General features: G+C 42.8%; 1 protein-coding gene across 24 annotated transcripts in view; it reads right to left on the minus strand.

Annotated features, from left to right (window-relative positions):
* The window catches only part of EPB41L3 (erythrocyte membrane protein band 4.1 like 3), a 225,077-nt gene that overhangs the window by 68,815 nt on the left and 128,581 nt on the right, over positions 1-27,681 (minus strand). For 23 of the 24 annotated variants that reach the window (XM_043888987.1, XM_043888991.1, XM_043888994.1 and 20 more), the window contains 2 exons: positions 22,253-22,452; positions 18,749-18,946 (listed from right to left, as the gene is read on the minus strand). In XM_043888987.1, the coding sequence (XP_043744922.1) occupies positions 18,749-18,946; positions 22,253-22,452 (398 nt within the window). Of the gene's footprint in view, positions 1-18,748; positions 18,947-22,252; positions 22,453-27,681 lie in introns of those variants that run through there. The other variant, XM_043889000.1, reaches the window with a different exon arrangement.

Raw genomic sequence — 27,681 nt, forward strand, 5'->3', positions numbered from 1 at the left:
CCCCGAGGGGCAGGACTTAATGGAAACTTCCAGCTTGTGTGAAGTGAAGTGAAAGTCGCTCAGCCGTGTCCAACTCTTTGAGACCCCATGGACTATACAGTCCATGGGATTCTCCAGGGAGTGGGTAGCCGTTCCCTTCTCCAAGGGATCTTCCCAACCTGGGGATCGAACCCAGGTCTCCTGCATTGCAGGTGGATTCTTTAGCAGCTGAGCCACCAGGGAAGCCCAAATCCCAAGTGTGATCCAGACAGCAAAAGCAAGGAGGGCTGATGTGAGAGGCAAAGATGAATCTTTTTCTGCCTAGACGTTATGTGTCTCGCTAGTGTGTTCTTTAAATTCACAGGCAATTAGCTTTTCAGAAAACCATGACAGTCCTTTTAAACATTAATAAGTCCATCAATAATTATTCTGCCATTTTCTTAAACTTGGCTCAGTTAGCAGTGACGATCTGGGGAGGCCTGTGAAAATAGGAACTCGAAACCACTTCCTGGTGTAGCTTAGATTTTAAACAAAACAGTGATATTTTCCCAACTGTCTAGAGATTAGACAGTTGTCTCAAGTCTCAACTGTCTAGAGATTAGAATTCATCAAGCATTATTTAAATATCTTTAGGATGTAGTTTTAAAGATATTATTCCTATCCAATTCAAGTTTTGTTTCCCTACCATTCTATTCTAAATGAGGCTCATCAAAGAGCCCCAGCGCTGGACCCGGCTCTACAACTAGCTGGCTGTGAGGTGAGACAGTCACTGAAGCTTTCTGAACTTCACTGCCTTCCTTAAAAAATGGTAATAATATTGGTCCTTACTGATAAGACTGTTGCATTAATTAATACACAGGAAAGGACTTCCCTGGTGGCCTGGCGGTGCTTAAGACTCTGCACTTCCACTGCAGGGGGGCGTGGGTTCCATCCCTGGTTGGGGGAACTAAGATCCCATGTACCTCGAGCCCCTCACTCCTGCAAAAAGCCCCAAACATAAAACCCCCTGATGACCAAGGAACCTTCATAGCAGCACTGAATGCAGACCTTCCATCCTCTTCCATAAAACAGAAATAAAATTTATTAAAAAAACAAGAAACACAGGAAAGCATACAGATTGCCTAGCCCGGAGGAAGCCATTACCAATCAATGCTGCTGATTATCAGTTGGCCCTTATCATAAGGAATCCAATTTATTCAGGGTTCTTTTCTGTTGTTGTTTTCCTTTTTTTGCTTTCCTTGTTTTTTTCTTTCTTTTTTCCCTTTTTTTTTTTGCAAATTCAGGGTTTCTAATGCTGAAATTTGGGAGAGAGACTGACATATCACCGAAGGCTTTTCATCTGCAGTGAAATCACCCCCTATCTCTCGTGAAAAACAAATCTCACTCTACAGGTCAAAGGGGGAAATGGCTGAAAATAGTATCATTATCAGAAAACTAAGGGAACATTCCATTACCCTGTGCAAACACAAACCCAGCGGTTTTTACCATGCACTGGGTATACTGGCACACTTAGGTACATCCTAGGCCAAACATAGGAGTTAGGAATTATCACAGACACAGCCTGCAGCACAGCCAGAGCAAGGAGGGAGAGCTCACCTAGGTTTGACTGAAATTCTCTGCAAAAACACGTTCAGCACATATACAAGAACCCCTTCATGCACGTGAAGCTCCTCCACTGCTCTTAGAAAGACATCTTTTTCTTTCAGCCACAATCTGTTTCTGCCTTCATTTGTTGTAGCCATTTCATTCTGTTTGAAATGAGACTTCTATGCTCAGAGACGAGTACCGTGGCCGATAATAGCTTTCCGGTGAAGCACGCTTCTTCTTGGCCAGCAAAAACACTGGGCTTGCTTTTGTACAAAGAGTTTCACATCACACGTATGAGATGTTGGCAGTGAACTGTCAGACAACATTTCCTGCTGTTAATCTGCTAGGGATTCAAGTCACTAAGCCAATGAGTGCCAAGTGAATGCAGAAAAGGAAGCCTGGGGAAGAGGGATGAGGCAGAGACACAGACTTTTAAACCTGAATCACAAAAAAGAACCACAGCCGCTAATTCAGAACGACAGGGGACTGGGAGAAACATTTACTGGGAATTGTCATTGTTGTTCAGTCACTAAGCCGTGTCTGACTCTGTGACCCCATGAACTGCAGCACCCCAGACTTCCCTGTCCTTTACCATCTCCCTGAGTTTGCTCAAATTCACGTCCATTGAATCAGTGATGCCATCCAACCATCTCATCCTCTGTCACCCCCTTCTCCTCCTGCCCCCAGTCTTTCCAAGCAGCAGTGTCTTTTGCAATGGAGTTGGCTCTTTGCATCAGGTGGCCAAAGTGTTGAGGCTTCAGTTTTAGCATCAGTCCTTCCAATGAATATTCAGGGTTGATTTCCTTTAGGACTGACAGTTTTGATCTCCTTGCTGTCCAAGGGACTCTCAAGAGTTTTCTCCGGCACCACAATTCAAAAGCATCAATTCTTCACTGCTCAGCCTTCTTTATGGTCCAACTCACATCCACATATGACTACTTTCCAAGACAATTCTCCAAAAATAAAAAAATCAAACAAAATCCCCAATTGTGATTTATAACTCATTTGGTCAAGTAAAGACCTGGAGGCAACACAGATGCTGACAGTGAAAACATAACTTCTCATACTATACATTTAACAAGTATAAATTTGTAGAATGGTCACTTTTCAAACCTACACAGCAGGGTTCCCAACTTCCAGGATCTAATGCCTGATGATCTGAGGTGGAGCTGATGTAACAACAATAGAAATTAAGTGCACAATAAATGTAATGTGCTTTAATATGCTGAACCCATCTCCACCCCTCCAGTCCGTGGCATCATTATCTTCCAGGAAACTGGTCCCTGGTGCCAAAATGGCTGGGAATCACTGCTAAGGCAATGATGAATAAACCCGAATAATAACAGTCAGTGCTGTAAATAAACAGGTCTTAAGTGAACCGGTGTCCTTTTCACCAACTGTCTCCTCTTATTAACAGGACAAGGCTGTGAGCAAGCACACAGAGGAAGATTTCAGGGTTATTACATAAACTACTCTCATAATTTGGGGCTTCCCAGATGGCGCTAGAGGTAAAGGACCACCTGCCAATGCAGGAGACGTAAGAGATGTGAGTTCGATCCCTGGGTTGGGAAGATACCCTGGAGGAGGGCATGGGAACCTGTTCCAGTATTCTTGTTTGGACAATTCCATAGACAGCGGAGCCTAGCAGGCTACAGTCCAGGGGGTCACAAAGAGCCAGACGTGACTGAAGTGACTTAGCATGCATGCACACACTCTCATAATTCAAAAATGTAATAATATCCTTTCACCAGTAAAATTGTGGGTTTAAATTAAAATAATTGTGTAACCTATGAAAAACCTATAATGAAAATAGAAATGTCTGGCAAAAAAACAGGATAAGTGATCACACTTTCAACTATACTTATGATCAGTCTGGCCTTCACTGAAAGCATATCATCTTTCAGATTAGCATTTAAATGCAGTAGATGCAAGGGAAAATTCTTTGCAACCATCAAACATGTTGATCCTATATACATATGTTCTCCAGTTCTGTTGGACAAAAGCAGTAGCCCGTGTAGACTCCCTGGGGTACCGCCAGGTCTATACGCCCAAGGTCAGGATGGTTTTTGGACCATCCGCTCTGGATCAGGGACATCCTGGCTTAATGCTCCTGAGCTGGCAATCGTGAAAAGCCAGCGTTAATCCCTCGGCCTGTCAGCTCCCGCTCCTGGGGGCAGGGGCGGGTGGGCCTGCTCAGCTCTGCGCAGAAGAGAGGCCAGGACGGTTCTAGACCCAGACCCACCCCGCCCCCTTGGGTCACTCGAGGTCCCCCTTCACCCTGCGGCCATCCTAAGAGTTCACTGAACCTTGAGAGAATGTCGCTCTGCTGACACTGAACCTCAGACGGTGATTTCTTTGCGTTCTGTGGTTATATTTATTTTTAAAGCATGAATTGCATTAGCAAATGGTCACAAAATAACAATCACAGAAAAACTGAAATGACAAGGCGAACTGAATCCAGAAGACGAATGGCTTTTAAAGTAGGTACAGCCTTTTGCCCTAACAAAGAGCCTGTAACGTTCTTTCACCGACAGGAAAATTAAAACCATTCTATTCAAGCAAAAAGTAAAACATTACAATTTTGTTCAGATGATTCTGCTTATTTTCCTGTGCTCACCCGAAAGGAGCCATCTTTCCTGGACCTTACTAGTGTTTGGGGTTGAACTGGGAGGTTTGGGGCTGAGGGACCTTGGGAAGTTCTTCAGGACTCGGGTGATCCTGCTCCCCCTTCTCCGAAGGCTGATCCTTGGAGCCAGTCCTGCCTGCTCCCTCCTGGCTTAACCAGGACTGTGGGGCAGCAGGATGCCTGGGGTCTGAGGGGTTTGCGGGGGACGTGAAATGAAATTCCGAGGTCACCCCAAGATGTTATCAAATGTATTTTCACTTGTGCTTTTATATCCCCCAAAAATCTTTGTGAGAATAAACCCACGTGGGAAGACCAGAAGAGTCGGCTATCGGACTCAGTTCCGACAGCACCGCCAGGCAGCGTGAGGGTGCAGTCAGAGCCCGTGAGGGTGGGAGGAGCCCCTGTCCCCTGTGCTCCATCACACAACCTTCCTCCAGTCCGTCCCCACTCCCCCAGGATTCCTTCTGCCAAACAAAGTCTGTACAAGCCACCTTCACACTCTGGGTCCCCCCAACACCCTCCCTCATCCTTCAGATCGCTCCTCCAGCATCCCTTCCTCCAGGACCAAGTCCCAGAGAACGTGTTTTTATAGTTCCTGCCTCCGGGTGGCAAATCCTGCTGGTTTGTTGATTTGAGTAATGTTGGTGGGAGAAGCAGGCATCCAGTGAACAACTGGGGTGTTTTTATCATGTGGACACTGTGAGGCGAGCCTTCAAAACATGGGTTTTATCGATTCATCTCTTCCCACCTTCTTCCTCTCATTTTCTCTTCGTCCTGCTTTCTGTTTATTTATTTCCTTCTCATTATATTACAGGTATGTCTCTATATGCGTGTGTTCTCCATTGTGTCCAACCCCTTGTGACCCCATAGACTGCAGCCCACCACGCTCCTCTGTCCATGGGACTCTCCAGGCAAGAATACTGGAGTGCGCTGCCATTTCCTTCTCCAGGGGATCTTCCCAACCCAGGAACTGAATCCGAGTCTCCTGTGTCTCCTGCATTGGCAGGCAAATTCTTTACCACTGAGCCACGTGGGAAGCCTACACGTATGTCTGTAAAACACCTTAAGAACATGGCTGAGTATACATCATAGAAACCCCAAGTTAAAATAAAATGTATTTTTGAAACAAAGTACCTTTAGAATTTGAGTGGGTTTTTTTTCCTATGATAATGAATTATTGACTTCATATTATTAAGGAAGCTTGTCAAAACATGATATTTTGGACAGTGCTTTTTTTTTTTTTTTTTTAAGGAATAACTGGAGACATGAACTGAAGCATTTTGCTTCGGGTAATTCTTGAAAAGCATCCCGCGTGTTTGACAAGTTCAGTCTAGGGGCACTTCCCCAAAGAACGTGGCGGCTCTTTAGTGACTTTATTTGCTGTCACCATGGCATTCCATAAGAAATAACAAGTCTCTTTATTCCTTCCAAACACCATCCTAAGAACCAATTCCTTGTGCTCACTGTACGTCCGCATACCATCACTCATGCCTACAAGCAGCAGTGGGATGAATAAAGTGCATTCCTAAGAGCAAATATGACTTCGAGATTGGAATTTCTTTCACCCTTATTGGAAAGTGACCCCAAACAGCAGTTACACACAGCTGTCTGTCACACAGGACACATACATTCCGATGTAGCAAAGATGCCTTGTTTGTCGAGGAGAAGAAACCTCCACAGATCGAAACCTTTCATGAATTAGTATCTAATCTGGCCGTTTAAATTTGCCATTTGTAGACACATCCTGGAACCAAACCACAGGAAACAGTCACCAGGCAACACTAACAAAACAGATGAGTCTTGGCAGGACAAGCAAAAGGAAGACCCAAATTCCATTTATCTAGAGATAAAACATCCACAATAGGCATCCAACCAGGGATATCATACCAGGTTATGAGACGCTAACGTTCTTGATAGAACTGTGATGCATTCCAACTAGAATCCCATAATTTAAAAATCTGTGATCTAGTCTAGAAGAAGCAAATAAAAACCTGAAAGTGCGCTGGCTGGTCATTACAAACCACAGAACTGAAGAGGAAAAGAATCCGTGGTTTTACAGCTCTTGAGAGAAGGAAGCTGGGCTCAGCTTAGATGCCCATCTGCCCTAGACCAAGAGGAGGGGGAAGATGTGGGAGGAGGTGGTAATTCCTAAATGAACAGCAGGCCATGACCACAACCCTGAACTGGAAAACTGCAGGAGACTACGCATTGGGTGGGCGGGGGGCGGGAAGAGGGTATTGTTTTCTAATTTGAGATTTAAAGGGTTAAAAAAAACTTTCTGAATAACACCACCCCTTCACAGTTACTGAAAGATCACAAGATGACACAGTATGCTAATGTAAAATTAGTCCTAATGTGCTGTGTGGTAAGCTGCCTCAGTCATATCTGACTCTGCGACTCCATGGACTGTAGCCTGCCAGGCTCCTCTGTCCACAGGATTCTCCAGGCAGGAATACTGGAGAATGCTGGTTGCAATTTCCTCCTCCAGGGGATCTTCTCAACCCAGGGACTGAACCCCGTGTCTCTTATGTCTCCTGCATTGGCAGGTGGGTTCTTTACCATTATCACCTACCTGGGAAGCCCAGTCCTAACAGCCTTGTTCAGATTTTTTAATTTGATGTGGATCATTTTAAAAGTCTTTATTGAAAGAATCTGTTACATATATATTGCTTCTGCTTTATGTTTTGTGTTTTTTTGGCCCTGAGGATTGTGGGATCTCAGCTCCCCAACCAGGATCGAAACCTGCACCCCTTTCATTGCAAGATGAAGTCAAAACCACTGGACCAGCAGGGAAGTCCCCTGTCTTGCTCAAGTGTTCCAAGAAACAGGGATCAGTCATTCCTTAGAGGAAATGTAACGTCATTGTTTTTATCACTTTGTGTAACTGAAATTCTAATGTATGAAGGACAGCAAAAAAGCCACATTAAAGAAATAAAGGGAGAACTGGCGTTGGACAGGGAGGAGAATAAGAATCAATCACAGTGAAGGATGCTATTTCTCCATAGACAGTACCTGGGGCATTCCATGGACTCCTGTTTTCTGCTTTCGGTAGTGCCATGCCTTGATGGCAGTTAGAAAGTGATACTGGGAATGTTTCTCTGTGGAGAGTCTCTCCTGAACCTTTTTGAAGGAGACCCACTACTCAACCACAACTCAAAGATGCTTGCTCCTTGGAAGGAAAGCTAAGACAAACCTAATCAATGTGTTAAAAAGCAGAGACATTGCTTTGCCGACAAAGGTCCATCTAGTCAAAGTTATGGTTTTTCCAGTAGTCACATATAGATGTGAGAACTGGACAATAAAGAAGGCTGAGCAACGAAGAATTGATGCTTTTGAATGATAGTCCTGGAGAAGACTCTTGAGAGTCCCTTGGACTGCAAGGAAATCAAACCAGTCAATCCTAAAGGAAATCAACCTTGAATATTCATTGGAAGGACAGATTCTGAAGCTGAAGCTCCAATATTTTCACCATCTGATGAGAAGAGCTGACTTACTGGAGAAGACCCTGATGCTGGGAAAGATCAAGGACAAAAGGAAAAGGGGGTGACAGAAGGTGAGATGGCTAGACAGCATTACCGACTCAATGGACGTCAGTTTGAGCAAACTCCGGGAGACAGTGAAGGTCAGGGAAGCCTAGCATGCTGCAGTCCATGGGGTGGCAAAGAGTCGGACACAACTTAGCGACTGAACAACAACAATAACGCTCAATCACAATCACTGCTGTAATGTCCCCGTGGGGTCTAGCACATCCAGTTCCTAGGCTGGGGGTACGGCCCAAAGAGACGGGGGCCGAGTGTACAGGAGCACCTACCAGTGGGGTGGGGAACGCGGGACAAACCACTCCCACCCCAACTCGAAGAGTCAGTGTTGCCCAGAGCTCTGCTGTTGACGTTCTTCCCACTCGTTCACTGGCCACCTGCACCATTTCATTCACTCCTCTGTGTGACTCACTGTAAATGGTACCGGCTCGCACAGAGCCTACCAGCCTGACTTCTCTTCCAAAGGTTAAACAAGGTATCCAACTGCAATAGCCGATTGCCACTTTCATATTCCAGGCATCTCGAATTCAATAGCTTTACATTAGACTCAGTCTCCCCACCCCCATGCACTTTTCTTCTTATACTATCTACCAATGTGGATGCCATTATCAGTTACCCTCTCTTCCCCGCCCTACATCCCTGCCCACACATCCATTTAATCATGTCTGCTCATGTTCAGGGTAGTTCTTTAAAATCCATCCCCTCCCCTCTGTCCCACTGGCCACCACCTTGGTTCTGGTCCTCAGCATCTCTTGCCAACTAGCATCCCTGTTTCAATTACTATTTAGTAGAAGTACCTTTTAAAAACACAAATGGTCAACTAGCTCGCCAAAGCAAAACCCCTCAGAAGCACCCATCACCTACTATGATTTCTTATCTCCCTGTGATTTCTTATCTCTCTTATCTCCTTATCGAAAGGTCACTGGTGCCAGGTAGTGTAACCTAATTGTTAGATCTACTCTGTCTGATCCCTGGGGTTTCAGACAGAGTAGATCTAACAATTAGGTTACACTACCTGGCACCAGTGACCTTTCAATAGGAACATTGTCCTAATCAGCTGAGCCCTTAAAAGCAGAGAGTTTTCTCCCGCTGGCAGCAGAAGGTAGGGAATAGAGACTTGAATGTAGAGGAATCTAAGGTGAGAGAGGTTCTCTGTTGCTGGGACAGACGGAGCCTCACGGACTGACAGCAAACTCAGCAGCCCTGAGCCGTCCCTGGCTGACAGGCAGCAAGAGGGGACCTCGGTCCCACCACCAGAAGGAAATGCATCCCACCGACTGCACCAGAAAGCACGCAGATGCATCTTCCCCCAGACCCGCCTCTAGACGAAGATGCAATCGGTGAAGAACATGACTTCTCTATGAGATGCTGAGCAACAATCCAGCCAAAACTGTGAGATGATATGTGTTACATCTCCAAGTTTCTGGTAATGTGTTATACAGCTAGAAAATCAATTTCCTGGACGGCTCAGCAGTAGAGAATCGCCTGCAGTACAGGAGACACAGGGGAAGCAGGTTCAATCCCTGGGTCAGGAAGGTCCCTTGGAGGAAATGGCAACCCACTACAGTATTCTTGCCTGGAGAATTCCATGGACAGAGGAGCCTGGTGGGCTATAGTCCACAGGGCTGCAAAGAGTTAGGCAAGACTGAGCATCCACATGCAGAGAAAACCAGTATGTGCAAATACCCAACCTTGTTAGCAAGTCAAGCCCATCCTTCCTGGCGGGCCCTTGGCCTTCCCTTTCCACTCTCAGCTGCTCCTGACGTTTCAAATTCTCCCTGTGTGCTTTTCTCATCTGCATATCTGCCAAAATTCTAAAGAGAACTGTGTAAATATCCTGAGTACAATAAGAATTATTCTGGAAATTTAAAAATAAGTAAATAAAGTAAGTGAATGCTACTTGACTTAAATATCACTGCAGGGAAAGTCAGCCAACACAGTCTAATAATAAATATCTGCCAAAAATATGATTGGACACGTGCATACCATTTTTAACAGCATGAACCACTGCGGAGGAATCTTTGCTCGTAGGGAGGTATTTACAGTCAGCTAAAGATTTGGAGTCATGCTTTTTATACATCAGCCCTATTTCAAAACCTAGATCCTAAAAAAGAAAGAAGAATCTAAGAAACGTGCCTCAAACAGCCACTCCCAATTTCTTCAGGCAAGAAAGAAAGTTCCCTACAAAAGCAGAGAATCTGTCTCAGCATGACATGGAAGTGAGTTGAGTAGATTTCCAATTCTTTCCTTTTTTTGAGTCGCTCCTATTGCCCCTGGTTATTTGCATTAAAACCCAGCACATCACAAAACTCCTCAAGGATAACAGGCTTACAAAGACTCCCCTAGTCTCTGCTTGCTACAGAAGGGCAAATACAGGGCGACCTGCATTCTGTTGCTGCTGTTCTTGTTTTCCACCCCATGGACTGTAAGCCCTCCAGGTTCCTCTGTCCATGGGATTTCCCAGGCAAGAATACTTGAGTGGGTTGCCATTTCCTTCTCCAGACCTTCCAGATCCAGCGACCAAACCTGGACTCCTGCAATGCAGGCGGATTCTTCAATCAGCTGAGCCACCAGGGAAACCTGCATTTTTAAGACATTCAAACTGTGTGGTCTCAATGCTCTGTGGTAAAGAGCTGAATGGGACGGAAATCCAAAAAAGAGGGCATGTAATGTATATGCATGGGGTTTTCCCTGGTGGCTCAGATGGTATAGGATGTGCCTGCAATGCAGGAGACTCAGGTTTGATCCCCAGGTTGCGAAGATCCCCTGGAGAAGGGAATGGTAATCCACTCCAGTATTCTTGCCTGGAGAATCCCATGGATGGAGGAGGCTGGCCAGCTACAGTCCAGAGTCACAAAGATCACATGACTGAGCGACTCACACACACACACAAACACACACACACACACCATGTATGCACAGCTGATTCACTCTGCTAAATAACACAACAGTGTCAAGCAACTAAACTCCGATTAAAAAAACACACAAACAAATAGTAAAGAAACCTTTTCAAATAACACTACTCAGAGTTACCAAGGAAGAAACGGGAAACTACACTGAATTAAAGCTTAGTGGAACTAGAAAGACTGTGAAGGGACTTCTGAAGGGATCAAGCATGAAGGAAAAGTGGGTGACTTAGTCAGACACCTCCTCTAACAGACTTTCCTACACACTTTGAGGAGTTCATCGCCAATGCCAAGGACCACCACCTCCTCACTCACCATAAAGTGGGAACTGGCTCATGAGAGGAAGCTAGTGCTGAGTGCCAGAAATGGAGTGTGTTTAATTATCTTCAGCACATATTCAGGCTTGTTAAACACCTACTGATTTCTGGCACAACAGCAACAGACCCTTAGCCACATCTTCTGTCTGATCTCAGCAGGTTCAAGCCGGGCAGCGTGAGAAAAGCAAATTTCCTGTTTGAGGTCAATGTCTTAGTCCTCACAAGTGGGTGTCGAGTGCAGTTACTTCCTGTTCATATTTAATAAAATCATTCAGTATTTCCCCAACTGTCAGATAAATGATTAGCTCATATGGAAACACTGATAATTTTCTTTCCAGGTTGGGGGAAAAAAGGCTACAAAGAGAGAGTCAAGATGAAATTCACTTTCTCAGATTTAAGAAATGCTTTCCAGTGTTTAATATATTATTAGGTGATAAGCTGTGCTGTGCATGAGTGCTCAGTCATGTCCGACTCTTTGTTGACCCCATGGACTGAAGTCCGCCAGGCTCCTCTGTCCATGGGACTCTCCAGGCAAGAATACTGGAGTAGGTTGCCATTCCTTTCTCCAGGGGATCTCCCTGACCCAGGGATAGAACCTGTGCCTCCTGCGTTGGCAGGCGAATTCGTAATCACCGAGCCACCAGGGAAGTAACAGTTGGCTATCTCCTTTTAAATTACAAGGGTTTTCAAACTAAGATCCTCATATTCAGCTCTCTTCCTGTGCCAATTGGACGCTGGACTGTAAGGCGTACACGGCAGTCAAATCCTGACACAAGCTGCTGCCTGACTGTGTGCACTTCCCTTTAAGACCAGATCAGCTGGTATGTGGACGGACACCACAAAGTTGTGTACAGGCTGGTTTTCTGTGACTATTTTACTGTGTCCCTAAGACAAGGACTTTAATATCACTGTCCTCCAAGCTTCCAGAACCTACCTCTGCACTTTGTTGGAATGTGAGTGCAGGACTGAACTAGAGTTCAAACCGTCCTCTGACCCTAAGAACCTGCTATGCTACAAGACTTGAGCTCTGCTGTCCAAGAAGGGACAAGGTCAAAGACACCCGCCTCTGACATTGAAGGTAACAACAACAAAGAAAGTGACATCAAATTCAAGAGATGATCCATCATGTAGACATATTCGCAGGTTATGAACTAACTTTCTCATTTTGTGGTTGATGCCAGTAGCGTTCTCCCTAAACTTCCCGCAGAGCCAAGACCATGGCCGGGAAAAGAAAGGCATCTATTTAAACGCTAAAGAAAGGGAGACGAGCCATAATCTTGAAAGTTATAACCTGTTTTTCATGGGGGAAATGCTGTAATTATGAAATGAATTGGCAATTGATCAGGAAAGTTGGGGGGAAAGATCACTGTACTGTGGAAAGTGTCTCTCTCCAGAAAGGATGCTGAGGTTCCCAGATCAGACTTGCCTTCCCACTCTGAGTAGCACATGCAACAACTGTACAACTGACTCCCAGTCATTCTCCGTTCTGGCAAGGAGTGGAGATCAGCTGGAGCTCTGGTCCCTTCCCCACCTTGAAGAACTTCTGCAAGACACTTCCCCAGCTGTTTTCCCCTTCTTACTCAAAATTAAAAAGTGCTGCTTCCAAGTTCTACTCTTCACAGAGTATCTTTTTTTTTCAATTGAAGTAGAGTTGATTTACAAAGTTATGTTAGCTTCTCATGTAACACAAACTGAAAAAAAAAAATTTGTTTTCAGATTATCTTCCATTACAGGTTATTACAGGATATTGAATATAGTTCCCTGTGCTATACAGTAGGTGCTTTTGTTTACCTAATTTATACGCAGTAGTAGTTGCTGTTTTTGTTTTAGTTGCTAGGTTGTGTCCAATTGAAGCTCCATGGACTGTAGCCCACCAGGTTCCTCTATCCATGGGATTCTCCAGGCAAGGATACTGGAATGAGTTGCCATTTCCTTCTCCAGGGGATCTTCCAAACCCAGGGATTGAACCTGCCACTCTTGTGTCTCCTATATTGCCTGGTGGATTCTTTACCATCATGCCACATGGGAAGCCCATATATAGTAATGGGTATACTTTTAATCCCAAACTCCTAATTCATCTCCCCTCTTTTTCCCTTTAGTGACCATAAGTTTTCTATGTCTGTGATTTTCTTTCTGCTTTGTAAATATGTTCATTTCTATCATTTCTATTATTTTTAAGATTCCTCATGTAAGTGGTATCATGTTTGTATATCTGTCTGACTTACTTCACTTTGTGTGATAATCTCCATGTCCATCCATGTTGCTGCAAATGGCATTATATTATTCTTTTTTATGGCTGAGTAATATTCCATTGTATATATGTACCACAACTTCCTTATCTATCCCTTTGTCAATGGCCATTTAGATTGTTTCCATGTCTTGGCTACTGTGAATAGTGCTGCTATGAACACAGGGGTGCAGGTATCTTTCAGGGCATCTTATTTCATGATAGTATAGCCAGAAGCAAGGCCTTGGTGGTCCTTTTGAGAAATTAGGTTTAAGAAGTCTTGAGAAGATAACATCCTTTCCATCAACTCAACCTGTCTCTTAGATGAGGATGAGATGGTTGGATGGCATCCCTGACTCAACAGACATGAGTTTGAGCAAACTCTGGGAGACAGTGAAGGACAGGGAAGCCTGGCATGCTGCAGTCCATGGGTTCACAAAGAGTCAGACACAACTGAACGACTGAACGACAACAAAGAGAGCTCTGGAGCAGAGGGCAGGAGACCTGGGCCCTAGCCCTTCATGGTCCTTCCCAGGCTGTGTGTCCTCAGGCATAACATTAACTACTCTGGGCCCATTTCCTCTTTGGTGAAATGGGACAGGAGACAAAGTCATCTCCAATGATCCTTCCAGATCTAAGACTGTGTGACTCCTGAGGAAGAGCTGTCTAAGCTTGAAGTCTTTGCCTCATTTGGTTTTCAGTGCCTGGAACATTGCAGGCCCTCAAGAAATGCTTTATATCAAGGTCTTCCTTGCCATCTTTTGCATGCTGTGTGATGTCAGTTCCAGGGACTGAAATGGTTGTAAACAAGAAAAAAGAAAGCTCATTAAGACAAACCATAATTAAGACTCAAATGACGCACCCCCTTGTTAAAAACTGTTTCAGTACCTGCCATGTACAAATCAACCAATGTTTTCTACAAAATACAGAGATGTGAATGAGATGCCTGGTGGAGACAACACTTCAGGAGATGTTTGGAAGCTGTAATCAAGGACCTCCTCTAGGAAGGAGGCTAAAGAAGCTCAACCAGTGGCAGAGACTCCTGTCCTGGGACCCTGAATCAGCTTGGAGCTGTGTGACTCGGAGACTGTGGTCCCTGTTACTTTTTGAAATGAAACCTAGGAGAAGCTTTAACACTTTTAGTAAAAGAGTTTGTTTCTCTTAAACCTTCAAGAAGTCAAATCTGAACACCTCGGGAAGACTGCACGCTGACTATGTCAGGTAAATAAGAAGGTGCCTGTTAACAGTCCTCGTGTGTCACTGTTCCTATGGTCACTCAAAGAGTCACTGCACAAGGAAACTGAATTTATTAAAGCCTTTCTGTGGCCAGGAGTCCACTGGTCTTCAGGCTGGAAGGCTCAGCTGCAAGACTGGGACACTTGGTCACAGCACGTAACAGGTGTTTTGATGTAGTAAAACAAATAGTTGAACAGAAACCCACTGAGAGGTTAAATTCAAATTTACACAATTACACAGAATCAAAACCTCTGAATTATGTAGTAGTTGAGTGAATGATACTCGTACTGGTTTGAAAAAAATTCTTATTTTTTACAACTACAATTTCCATGAAAGGCAACAGGTGTTCTATTCAACCTTTTGTGTGACAGCAATTCTATTTGTAGTCCAATCAAGAACTTCTAAGAGCTTCCCTGGTGGCTCAGATGGTAAAGAATCTACCTGCAATGTAGGAGACATGAGTTCAATTCCTGGGTTATGAGGATGCCTGGGAGAAGGTAATAGTAACCCTCTCCAGTATTCTTGCCTGGAGAATATCACAGACAGAGGGGTCTGGTGGAGGAGCTACAGTCCATGGGGTTGCAAAGAGTCAGACACTACTGAGTAACTACCACACACTTTTTCAAGAACTTCTAAGGGCATTTTAATCATGTAACCTAGAGAAGATGGAAAATTCAGACAGTGATTTTGTTTTTCCAACTAAACCCCAGTGAGTAGAATACATGAAACAGAAGCATGGTATGGAAAGTTAATTGGATCACAAGCAAGATAGGGTATTCGGAAATTTTTTAAACAGTTCCTTCCTAACAGTTAGAAGGTGATAAAAGCACATTTAGGACAGAGGGCAAAATATTCCTGTATCCTCTCTGGTCCCTTGGAAGCATCTCTGAATGGTAGCAAGAAGTGCATGTTGGAGTAAATACTCTGGATTTCGGAAGGATCCGAGTGGTACTCAGTCATGGAGTCCATCAACCTGCAGGCCTCTGGGCATGGCCAAACTTGGGGGGATGTCTGAGCTGCAGGCTTTTAAGGTTTTACTGATACACTTAAGTACCTTCTGTATTTACCCAAATCTGATGCAAAGATCTCTCCAGAGAGGCTAGAGTTCTTTCACCTATGGCCATCGTCCCCTGGATTCCAGCCCCATGTGGGATTACCTGGGGCTCACAAGCACTTGGTCTTGCTCATGACTAAACCAGCAACACAGCGGGACCTTGTGAAAAATGAAGTCTGCCTTCAAGGTCTACCTTCTGCCACTTTTGAGGTAAAGCTTGGGACTCCTCCACCCGTTGGGTTTCTTATGGAGAACAAACCAAACTACACCTGAAAATGACCTAAAATATGGATGAAATATGGATTCAAAGTTCAAACCATGTCTGATTTATTTTCCTAAAACCAAATCAGACTAGATGAGAATGGTGTCAAGTAAGAGGAAACATTTCTAACTGGATGGTCATCAGAAAATACACTGTACGCTAATCAGACTCAGATGAGCTCACAGAACCCAGAAACAATGAGAGTGAAATTAAAATAAAACAAACATGATAAGCACTGCTTCCTCTATTGTTGTGACTGGTACTTCTGTTTATTTTCTCTTTTAAAATTCATGTTCAAGAACTAAACAGCAATGATGATGGCGACAAACTGGCCATAGGAAGTAGCTTGTATTCTCTAAAGGTCCAATAAAAATGACAGGAAGGGAATAGCAGTCTTGGTGATTTTGTTGGCAAATGTGACAATCCTGTGGCCTGCAAACATTGCCCAAATATGCATATCAAATTGCTGATCATCAAATTTTTTCTTATATTTTGTGTAATTAGTTCTTTTTATAGTTTAGATAGTCAAGATGAAGAGTTTGAAAAAAATGACTGAGGAAATACATCTCTCAAATGGAAAAACACCCAATGTTACAAGGATCTGCGGCTGCTACTGGAGGGAAATTTGAAAAATCCAGCACAGCTGGAAAGGGCCTCCCATCAAAACTGGGGGTGGGAACGGCACACTTTATGACGTCACTGTTTTCAGAGAGCAAAGGCTTCTTGTATCTTGATTTTCAGGGTCGCTGGGTTTCCTCTGCTGCAGCAGTGCTGGGCAATGGAAAAAGCTACCTTGTACCATCAAAAGAAGAGAGAACCAGGTATAGGTAAGGGGTATGTGTGTGTGTGTGTGTGTGTTGGCAGGGGGTCTTTTGCTGGCAACTATAAATTCTCATGACATAGTCATGGCCAACTGAGCCTTGTTGATTCTGATGGTGAAACATTCAAGGCATTAAATAAGCCAGGGAGGAAAAACAGCTAGGCACAGAGATTTCATTAAAATAAAATGCCTTGTCTGAGGTCTTATCCAATGCAAAAAAAAAAAAAAAAGGCTATTCCTCTTACTGTCTCCTGCATTCTACTCTTAATTCACTTGCTCCAGTTGGGAACAGGGGTTAGGGGTGGTAATCCTGCTTCTCCAGAGTTTTGTGCCTCTTCTCTCCATGAATCTCAGAACAGGAAAAGGCAGTGGAAGCCATCAGAGCAACTGGTTTCCACAGATGCACCTATGCTTTCTGCTGGAATTCTCCCTGTGTGAAACACTATCCACTTTCTTCCAGACTGTTCTTTAGAAAACTCTGATAGTCTTGACTAGAGGATTGCCAGGGAACCCTATGTACTCCATTATATAAATATAATTCAGTTGAAAGACTCACCCTCAAGTTAAAGAAAAAAGCTTCTCTTGCCTTAAATTTTTCCAGAAGGTGGATCCACATAGGAAAAATGCAACATTGCTAAAGGTTACAAAAGTGCCTTAAGCTTCATAGTAAAGCCCAGGTAAAAGTATATTACTGGATCTTCTCATTTCCAGAATAAACATCTGAATCAATAATTGAATACTTTGGGCTAAGAAATTAGGCAAAATCAGAAGCAGCAGGCAAACTGCAACAAATGGATCTGTGTGTGGCAAACCTCAGAACACATATTTAACTCCCCACCCATTTTTCCTATTCAACCAGTTGGTGACAAACAAGCCCACTTCACTAAGCAACCCACTAATAATTGTCAGGTTACAGGATGACAAAAATTCTCTAAATTAACATGATAAATGAAATCACTTCTGATCTAAGAGTTTATTAAAAAAATTTTTTTCCTATGTCCCTGTAATCTGTAGTGATTTGGTAATGCAACCCCATCCCCACCCTAAATCATGTTATCAATGTGAAATGGATTTGAACCTTCTGTTCCAAAAAAAGCACTGGTGCGTGAGCACATTGTGCAGACTATAAAGAATGACGCAGGGGTTACAGGCAGAGAACATGGGCATCAGGTGGGCTGGGTGCTGGCTGTGTCATGAGAAAAGAGGAACTGAAATGCACAACCACACACAGAGGTACAGACTCTCCACAGCCCTGGCAGAAGAGGGGGCCAGGGGAGTCATGCAGTGGGCGGCGTTTAAGCGGAGGGATGTGCGAAGGACCAAGGGCAGGCGGCTGGAGGCAGAGGAACAGCTCTTTAAATGAAAATATTAAATCTAAAAGAGTCTCTCCGAGCTCGGCGGCGGGGGTAGAAGATGCGGTGGGTGGTGGGCTGTGGACCGGCGGACTTGTAGCTCCCGCCTGAGTTCACGCCCAGCCTGTGTTCTCGCGATACTCAGCAACCATCCTTGTCACTATCACTCTCAACAGACCACGTTGCTCTCAGCTGTTAACTTGGTCTGGCCACACATCTCCGATAAAAGTCATTCCACCTGCCCTTTCTCTCGAAGGAATTTTTTTGTTTTCTTACAGAGAGAGCACAGAGGAGCATACGCTTTTACACTTGAGCTGCAGATGTGAATTTTAAAACCCTTTTACACTCGAGCTGCAGATCCTACTTATTTTCCAAGCAGGAAAAGGACATTCACCATTCAAATTACCCTACCACTCCTGTATACAGAAATATGTAAGTTTCCTCCAATTAACAACCCGGTCATAAGTAATGCAAATAGAAAAGGTAAAATTCACTTCAGTGACAGCTCACAGCCAGGATATTAAAGAAAACTTGATTTTTTAAGGCCTCCAAAATGGTTTTCCTACCATGGAAAGTATTAGATATTTTGTCGTCGTCTTTTTTTTTTTTTAAAGGAAGATCACATTTTTCTCTTGATTGTAACATTTTGGGGACTTTACAAGTATTTTCAGTAATTTGATCCCCTGTGAGAGAGACTGGAAATAATTTTGTATTTAGAAACTGGGTCTGAGTAATTTTCCAGAGATCTGAAAAAACAAAGAGGCATCTTGCATGCTTTAGACCAATATGCCCCAGCTCTCAGTATCTGGGACCAAAAAAAGTTTTTTTTTAATATACACTTACCTCTACATCGCAGGTATATTCTGATCCATCCAGAAGTATCACTTTGCACTGCATGCTTTTAGGCTTTTTGACAATCTTCAATGGAGACCGAGATAGTTTGCTGCTAGATGATTTCTGAGAAAGTTTATCGTCTTCAAATTGCTGATATTCGAGCTGCTTGGCAGGTCCGGCAGCAAACTCCTGGTCCTTGTCAGTGACCTGTGGAGAGCAAACAATGGACAGTTTTCATTGCAAGACAGAAAATAAATATTGCATTGCTCAGGCTATCAAAGGACACTGTGTAAACGGGCTCTTCTAATTCCTATGGTATAAGGGATACCTGAATTAGGATATGAGGAATGGATACACATACGCAAAAATAATACTAACAGGTACAGCTAAATAATTTCTGTCATCTAAATGTACCCATAGGGCTTTCCTTCAGTTTGACTCAAGTATTTATACAAGAAGTGCTCAGTTCTTAGTGAATGCTATCAAGTTTCTCCCAAGCAAAGGAGGGTACAAAGGGCTCCTGACTTTTAAAGATTTTTTTTTTGGATATGGACCATTTTTAAAGTCTTTATTGAATTTGCTACAATACTGCTTCTATTTTATGTTTTGGTTCTTTGGCTCTGAGGCATGTGGGATCTTAGCACCCCAACCAGGGATCAAACCTGCACCCCCTTCATTGGAAGGTGAAGTCTTAACCACTGGACTGCCAGGGAAGTTCGGTCTCCTGACTTTTTAAAAAGGCATTGGCTCTCACAGACATAGTGAGCAGATGTATAGTTATCCTAAGGGAAAGGGTGAGGGGACAGATTAGGAATTTGGGATTAACAGATACATGCTTCCCAGGTGGCACTAGTGGTAAAGAACCCGCCTGCCAATGCAGGAGACATAAGAGACGTGGGTTCAATCCCTGGGTCGGGAAGATATCCTGGAGGCAGGGCATGGCAACCCACTCCAGTATTCTTGTCTGGGGAATCCCCATGGACAGAGAAGCCTGGAGGGTCAAAAAGAGTTGGACACAACTGAAGCAACTTAACATATACTACTATATAAAAACTAGATAAGTAACAAGGACCTATGATACAGCACAGGAACCTATCTTCAATATCCTGTAATAACCTATAATGGAAAATAATCTGAAAAAAAAAATATATGCGTGTATAACTGTATCACACTGCTGAACACCTGAAACTAATATGACATTGTAAATCAACTATTCTTCAATTAGAAAAAAACAAAGGCATTGGATAGTATAAGACTTAAAAGTAAATAAATCATCTAAGATTGAATCTAATGTATTCTTTCATTCACTGGGTCAAGCTGTTTGGCAGGTCCTTTACTCCATGACCCATACTGCTCCATAAACATACCAGGTATCTTATAAACTGTAAAGCCTACAGAGTTTCAAGTATTAATCTTCTCAGTTATTTTACGACTGTTTTTAAAATACTTGATTTAGCTCTAACTCAATTCAATAAAGCCAGTAGTACTGAAATTAATTAAAAATAATCCTTTAAGTCTGCTCCCCCCCTCTCCATTGCAAATGAGCCAGTATAAGTAAATATCAAATCTGTTCAAAGGCTTTAATCTGCTTTCAAAGCCTAACAGTCCAGTCCAAGCTAGACTCAGAAATGCAAGAGGGAGCGATCCTACAGAACAGTAACATTCTCCTTTGAGTCAGTCCCCTTGGAATCTCCCTGTGCCCTGCCCTCCAATGACTTTTTCTACCCCTCTTCTATCTATTAGATCACCACCAATGCATATTCAACCCATGGGCCCAACCACCACCTCTACTGGTCTGCAAATCACTCTGAAAAGTCCAAAGAAAGATATGTTCTTAGAAAATTATCTTTTCTGATCTCTCCAATTTGTAAATGAGGAAGCTGATGTCCAGAGGACTTGAAAAGAGTTCTGGAAAACACTGAGATAACCACAGAAGAAAAGTGGTTTAGAGTCACTTCTCTTTAGTTTCAAATATCTGAGTATAGAGAGTCAATCCATTTATTAACTATGTATGTCTAATTATATTTGGATATAGAAACTCTTTTCCCATTTTCATGTTTATTTCATTTCAGAGTGAAGAGGATAGAAAAATCCAGCCTAATAATTTAAAATTTCTGAAGATCTGAAAACAAACAAAACCCTACCACCATCATGTCGACACAAAAACAAAAGGGAAGGAAAACCATGATGACAACACCTGCTCCTCAGATTCTACCTGACAGAAGTTAAAGGATAACCCACAGCTCCCCTCACAAAAATGTCTGAGATCAGACAGAGCATAAAAATAAATGTTATTCTTTTCCTTTTGACCCCCTACCACACCACATGCAAGATCTTAGTTCCCTGACCAAGAACTGAACTCATGCCCCCTGCATTTGGAAGTGTAGAGTCTTAGCCACTGGACCGCTAGGAAAGTTCCAACATGACTCTTTATAGAGTTTAAAAGCAGAACTTAAATACTATGAGAAAAGAAATAAAATAATCAGGCCGTCAACACATAGTTTAATGTTATAATTATGTGTTGTGTTTTCAAAAAGGCATGGGGACTTCATATCTCTTCTTTTGATATCCTCTAGAATTTCTGGCTTGACACAGACACTTTCGAACTTTAAAAGATCAACCAAGTGTAGTGATTCCCAGATTCCCTTAACCCATGAGTCAGCATCCTAAAACATACTGATCCCAGGTTTGACGTTAAAAAAATTTAAATATGGATTCATTCAAGGCCCAAGTATAAATCATGCTTTATATTTTGTAGGAAAACTTTTAAAGAGAATAATCACATTATCCATGACAACTTAAACACATTTAGGTAACAGAGTTGAAAACAGATATGTCCATGGGAGAGAGAAAGACAGCAGCTTGAACACCTACTAGGGACAGCTGGTAACCTTAGGGTCAGAGTAGCCCCTGGGGAAAAATTAGAATAGTTCTGAACCAGTGTGTACATGCCTAGTCCCTGAGTCATGTCCGACTCTTTGCGACCCCACGGACTACAGCTCAACAGGCTCCTCTGTCCACGGGGAGTCTCCAGGCAAGAATACTGGAGTGGGTTGCCATGCCCTTCTCCAGGGGATCTTCTGGACCCAGGGACCAAACCCAGGTCTCCTACATTGCAGACAAATTCTTTACTGTCTGAGCCACCAGAGGCTTAAATAAACAACTGGGAGCATAATTAGAGCTGCCAGTGCGGTGTCTAGCCTCCCTGTAAACTCAGATAAAACCCTGGACCCGCAGTCCAGATTTCAGTGTGAGCTGAAGTGCTTTCATCAAAGGAAGGCGTTACCAAGCAAGGCTGTGGAATGTCATTCACTTAAAGTCTTAAAACAGCTTAAGTGTCCATCTGCCCGGGGAACAGAAGAGGACAAGCAGATGATCCCCTCCCCACCCCACCCCCCAAGTTCCTGTTAGTGCTAAGAGACCCAGGTCAGAGCAAAGCCTGGAAAAGCTCAGCAGACATTCACTCATGGTTCTGGGTCGGAATGCCAGTGGTACGGGGCGATGCGGGCTCACCTCCTTTCTCACCGGCGTGCTGTGGGCGGCCGCCTCCTCGAACTGCTCCGGCGCCTGGGGCTGCTCCTCGGCGGCCGGCTCGGGGCCCGGCTGCGCCCCCGGCTGCGCCCCCTCGCGCCCCGCCGCCTCCTGGGGCTCGGCCTCCTGCTCCGGCTTGGATTCCGAGTCTGATCCCGATTCGGTGGTCATGGTCGATTGTTCTGCAGGCAGAGAGAGGGACAGTCCTATCACTTGGGGAACCAGCACCTGGAAGAGGGAGAAGTGCTAAGAACCCAACACAGACCCAGGAGCCTTGTCAAGTTCACCACTGGCAAGGGTGCCCGTCGACGGCGCAAAATGAACATTTAACTAGTAGTCAAGTTGATTTGGGGCCATCACGGGTTTTCCTCCTATTAGATTTTCACCACAGATGACAGGGGAATGACACTACCATCCTAATAATTACCTAACTTGGATATGTTTAATTTCAGAAACATGAATTTGCAGTATCAGCTGAAGATACATTTTAGTCACTGGGACAGATGATCTAATAATGGGAACAGATATAATTTTTCACTCTTCTCCTCCTCCCCAGGGGCCTTGCTCTGCCCCTCCACAGCCCTGAATCCATCCATTCTTCCTGGAACAAACGCCTTTCCTCTGTGATGTCCCATAACTGTTATGCCTTTTTGAATAAACGACCACAGTACAACAGCGGCTTCTTAAGTACTGCCAGACCTGTCCCACACTGGACCACACCAGCCCTGGCCACGGCCGGAGGGAAGTCAGACGGCATCCCCTCTCCTGCTCATCCCAAGTTCACTCTCAAAGGTTTCTTCTCAGCTCCCCCTCATTTCCCTTGAGTGTTGAAGGAGAAGTCTGTCTCATATTCCATCAGAAACTCAAACAATAGACCTTGATACAGAATAATCTGCTCTTACATCCTAAAAAAGACACTCTAAAATATAACCGTCATGTTCTTATAATCTACTTTACAAGACACAAGTATTTTGTGCCTCAGTTTCCACATTTGCCAAATGGGAGAACTGAACATGATCACATCCAAATAAGCTATTCCCTGCTGTTACCTTTTCCTTACTAATAGACATGCTGCCCCTACTTAAAGCCCTTTTTTTGCTCTAAGCAAGAGAGTTGCTAGACCACTGGTCACCATGCCATTTTAAGCAATTTCTCATCTCAGGTGTGTGGTAAATATTTCAAAAATGAATATCTCAGATCATCATATAATTTCCCTTCCTAATCCTAACTTTATGGTAAAAATATCTCAAGCAAAGAGTTAGTGTAACACTTTAAGCAAATAATACACCTGTTAGTATGGTGTAGAATTTGTATGCCCAATAAAACACCATAGTAAAACCACCATTTAATTCCCATTCTCACAACACACATTGGAAGATGCTTAACACTTTGAAGAGGGAAACATTATAAATAGTAATCTATCTTTATAAACTAAATGTGGTACTTTCTACTTTAGGTTACTTTTAACCATCACCAGCTATTCTGCCTGTTGAATAAAAGACCTGTCAACCTGGCATGTGCTCAGTTACCATGAAAATGTAAATACCAAGTCCAAGTGCAGGGCCACCCAGGGATCTACATAAAACTAATACATTTTTTTCCTCCTTACATTTTAGATTTTCAAGCAAATCTTGAAGGTAAATGTGATATTCTCATTTTTAAGCTTATAATACAATGTGTCAAGTCTACAGAAAAAACAGTAGAGGGGGAGGGAGAGATGGTGATTGTGTAATTCAGAGACTATAGCTGAATTCTTCCTTTTAGAAGGGGAGGAATCATTCTAATAAATCAAGTCAACTTGCCCAACCTTCACAGAATACCAGATATGAATCAAGCCCTGCTCTTGGTTTAGAAGCAGAGATAAATATGTTGTAACCCCCTGCCACCTCTTTGACCATCTTCTCTGGATTTCCTTACTATTTTTTAAATGTAAGGATTTTTTTCCACACATGTAACTGTGGTATATACAGCTCATATGAATGCACTCTAGACTTGAAAGTGTGTTAGTTGCTCAGTTGAGTCTGACTCTTTGCAACCCCATGGACTGTAGTCCTCCAGGCTCCTCTGTCCATGGGATTGTCCAGGTAAAAATACTAGAGTGAACTGCCATTCCCTTCTCCAGGGGATCTTCCTGACCCAGGAATCGAAGCTGAGATCTCCTGCATTGCAGGCAGATTCTTCACTGTCTGGGCTGAAAATCTTCTCAAATACGTGTTAAGATAAAAATCTTTCTAAACATAAAATTAGCCTGGGATTCACTCTACATGAAATAGAAAGGTAAAACTCGTAAAGAAATATCCCAGTTTTGACCGTTACTATTCTAGCCATGCAATCATTCAGCACCTGGTTTCTGTCTTTAATTCCATGTCTTGTCCCTAAGGCAAAGAGCCAGCTCCACAAAGGCTGAATAAAAATGCAAAATGGACAGAGCCCAGGAACCACCTATCGGCTATTTAAACAGTGAAATAACCTACCATTATTTTCTGCCTAGGAATAACTAACACCTGACCTGGCATATATTACATATTTATATATGGCATATATCACACATATATATATGATATATCTCATATATCATAGAACTGCACTTCAAATAAAATCCTACATCCTTGTCAAATATTTCCTCAGCATATCATTTCCCCCAACACTAAGTATATAATACAAGAAATACAAATCATTGCTTTTTTTAAAATTAATTTTAATAAAATAAAATTTCCTTGCTGTTGAGAGTAAAGTAAGAAACTTTAAAAATGTAAGGTTTTAAAATTCTGGAATCTCACAAGAATCAATATTTAATTCCAATATCTGAAAGGGCATAAGGTCAACTGTACCTATGAGTAAACTATATCAATGGCCTCAACCTGAAAATTCAATTTCAAAACTTTTAAAATAGTCTTCCTTCCCTATTCACGTGCCAATATAAGTGAGCAACAAACTGATTTTTCAATAGTAAACAACTAAAATCAAAGCTTCTTAATATGGTCCTTCTTTTTTTTTTATTTTTATTAGTTGGAGGCTAATTCCTTTACAATATTGTAGTGGTTTCTGCCATACATTGACATGAATCAGCCATGGGTTTACATATGTTCCCCATCCCGAACCCCCCTCCTGCCTCCCTCCCCATCCCATCCCTCTGGGTCTTCCCAGTGCACCAGCCCTGAGCACTTGTCTCATGCATCCAACCTGGACTGGCGTTCTGTTTCACACTTGATAATATACATGTTTCGATGCTCTTCTCTCAGATCATCCCACCCTCGCCTTCTTACTTTAGGTCATTAGTTTAATAATTCTATAATGTAAATCTCCAATCTTAAACCCAAGTGCCAAAACATTCTTTAGTATTAGATTTGCATGATTTTTACAGTGCTTTGGTTTTTCTTTTTCTTATACTCAATTCTTTGCTTTCTTGGATGATCCCTGCCATTAAAATTGCACGTTATCCTTGCCAACTCACTAAAGATGACTACTGTCCAATGCTCCCTTCTCTTCTGATGGATTAATTTTGTATGACCTAAAATTAGCAATCATTCAGTGACAGGAAGGAACAGCATCACCTGTGATCACAAACAGAAAGTGACACAAAACGCTTATGCTCAGCTTTGGCTAAACTGTGCATTTTCTCTATATTAAATTTACCTTGTTAACTGTGTTCTGCTTCAGCTTAAAAAAGTTTGGAATCCTAGAAACTCTAAATCCTCAAAACTGGTATAAGGACTTTCACTACATGCACTGGGATGATGGCAAGAGAAGCCTTCTTTTTTTTTTTTTTTAATAATTTTTATTGAGTGTTTACCCTGTATCAGTCATCATCTTAAGATCTTTACATATAGTAATTCGTTTAACCCGCACATTTCCCGTGTGATAAGTACTTGTATTATCATTCTCACTTTATAACTGAGACAAAGAGACTCAGAGAAAGTAACTGACTGAAGTTCACTCTGCTAGTAAGAGGCAGAGCCAGTTTTTGAACCCAGAGTCACTCCAGAGTCTACATATGTAACCACCTTCAATGTCATTTCTGATCTTGGCACAAAGTAATAAGGACTTGATTCAGGGCTTGTATGTTAGCTAGGGAATTGGAAAAGAAGGAGAAAGGGAAATGCAAAGAACTCTGCAGAGAAAGACTCTAAGACCAAGATGGTGGCATCATTGTGGGAATAAGGCAACAGAGAATCTGGAGATAGTCATACTATAAGGAGTCCTGGAGATCAGTCTAGTCTTGTGACTAGATGTTCCAGACATGGCTGAGCATCAGAATCAAACAGGAAGTTATTAAAATAAAGATGCTAGGACCCTCCATAAAATGATCAAATCAGGCCTATTCAATCAATGTCTCTCGAGCTAAAGAACTTTTTTTTTTTTTTTTTGCATTTATGGTCATTTTCTTTTCTTTCATTTATTTTTATTAGTTGGAGGCTAATTACTTTACAATATTGAAGTGGGTTTTGTCATACATTGACATGAATCAGCCGTGGATTTACATGTATTCCCCATCCTGATCCCCCCTCCCACCTCCCTCTCCACCCGATTCTTCTGGGTCTTCCCAGTGCACCAGGTCCGAGCACTTGTCTCATGCATCCAACCTGGGCTGGTGATCTGTTTCACTATAGATAATATACATGTTTCGATGCTGTTCTCTCGAAACATCCCACCCTCGCCTTCTCCCACAGAGTCCAAAAGTCTGTTCTGTACATCTGTGTCTCTTTTTCTCTTTTGCATATAGGGTTATCATTACCATACTTCTAAATTCCATATATGTGTGTTAGTATGCTGTAATGTTCTTTATCTTTCTGGCTTACTTCACTCTGTATAATGGGCTCCAGCTTCATCCATCTCATTAGAACTGATTCAAATGAATTCTTTTTTAATGGCTGAGTAATATTCCATGGTGTATATGTACCACAGCTTCCTTATCCATTCGTCTGCTGATGGGCATCTAGGTTGCTTCCATGTTCTGGCTATTATAAACAGTGCTGCGATGAACATTGGGGTGCATGTGTCTCTTTCAGATCTGGTTTCCTCGGTGTGTATGCCCAGAAGTGGTATTGCTGGGTCATATGGCAGTTCTATTTCCAGTTTTTTAAGAAATCTCCACACTGTAAGAGAAGCCTTCTTTATCTTTTCAAGAAACAAACTGTATTCCATGATGCCTCTTTTCAAGGCTGTATTTATTCCATGACTACCCAAAGAAATGGTAATTAGCTTCAAAGAAGGCATGGCACAGGTGTGAATGAAATCCTTCCCAATTCCTGATTAATTTATCCTTTAAAAAATGGTCACTGGCATTCATTTGAGGTTTTGTTCCTTTTTCAGCTCTAATTTTTTACTCTACAGAAGAAAAAAGTCAGTTTATCCTCATCTTTTCCACTTTTAGAAGTAGCATCTCTAACTTCTCCATCTCATAACTGACT

Source organism: Cervus elaphus, chromosome 27 (genome assembly GCF_910594005.1).
Source record: "Cervus elaphus chromosome 27, mCerEla1.1, whole genome shotgun sequence".
Taxonomy (NCBI): Eukaryota; Metazoa; Chordata; class Mammalia; order Artiodactyla; family Cervidae; genus Cervus; species Cervus elaphus.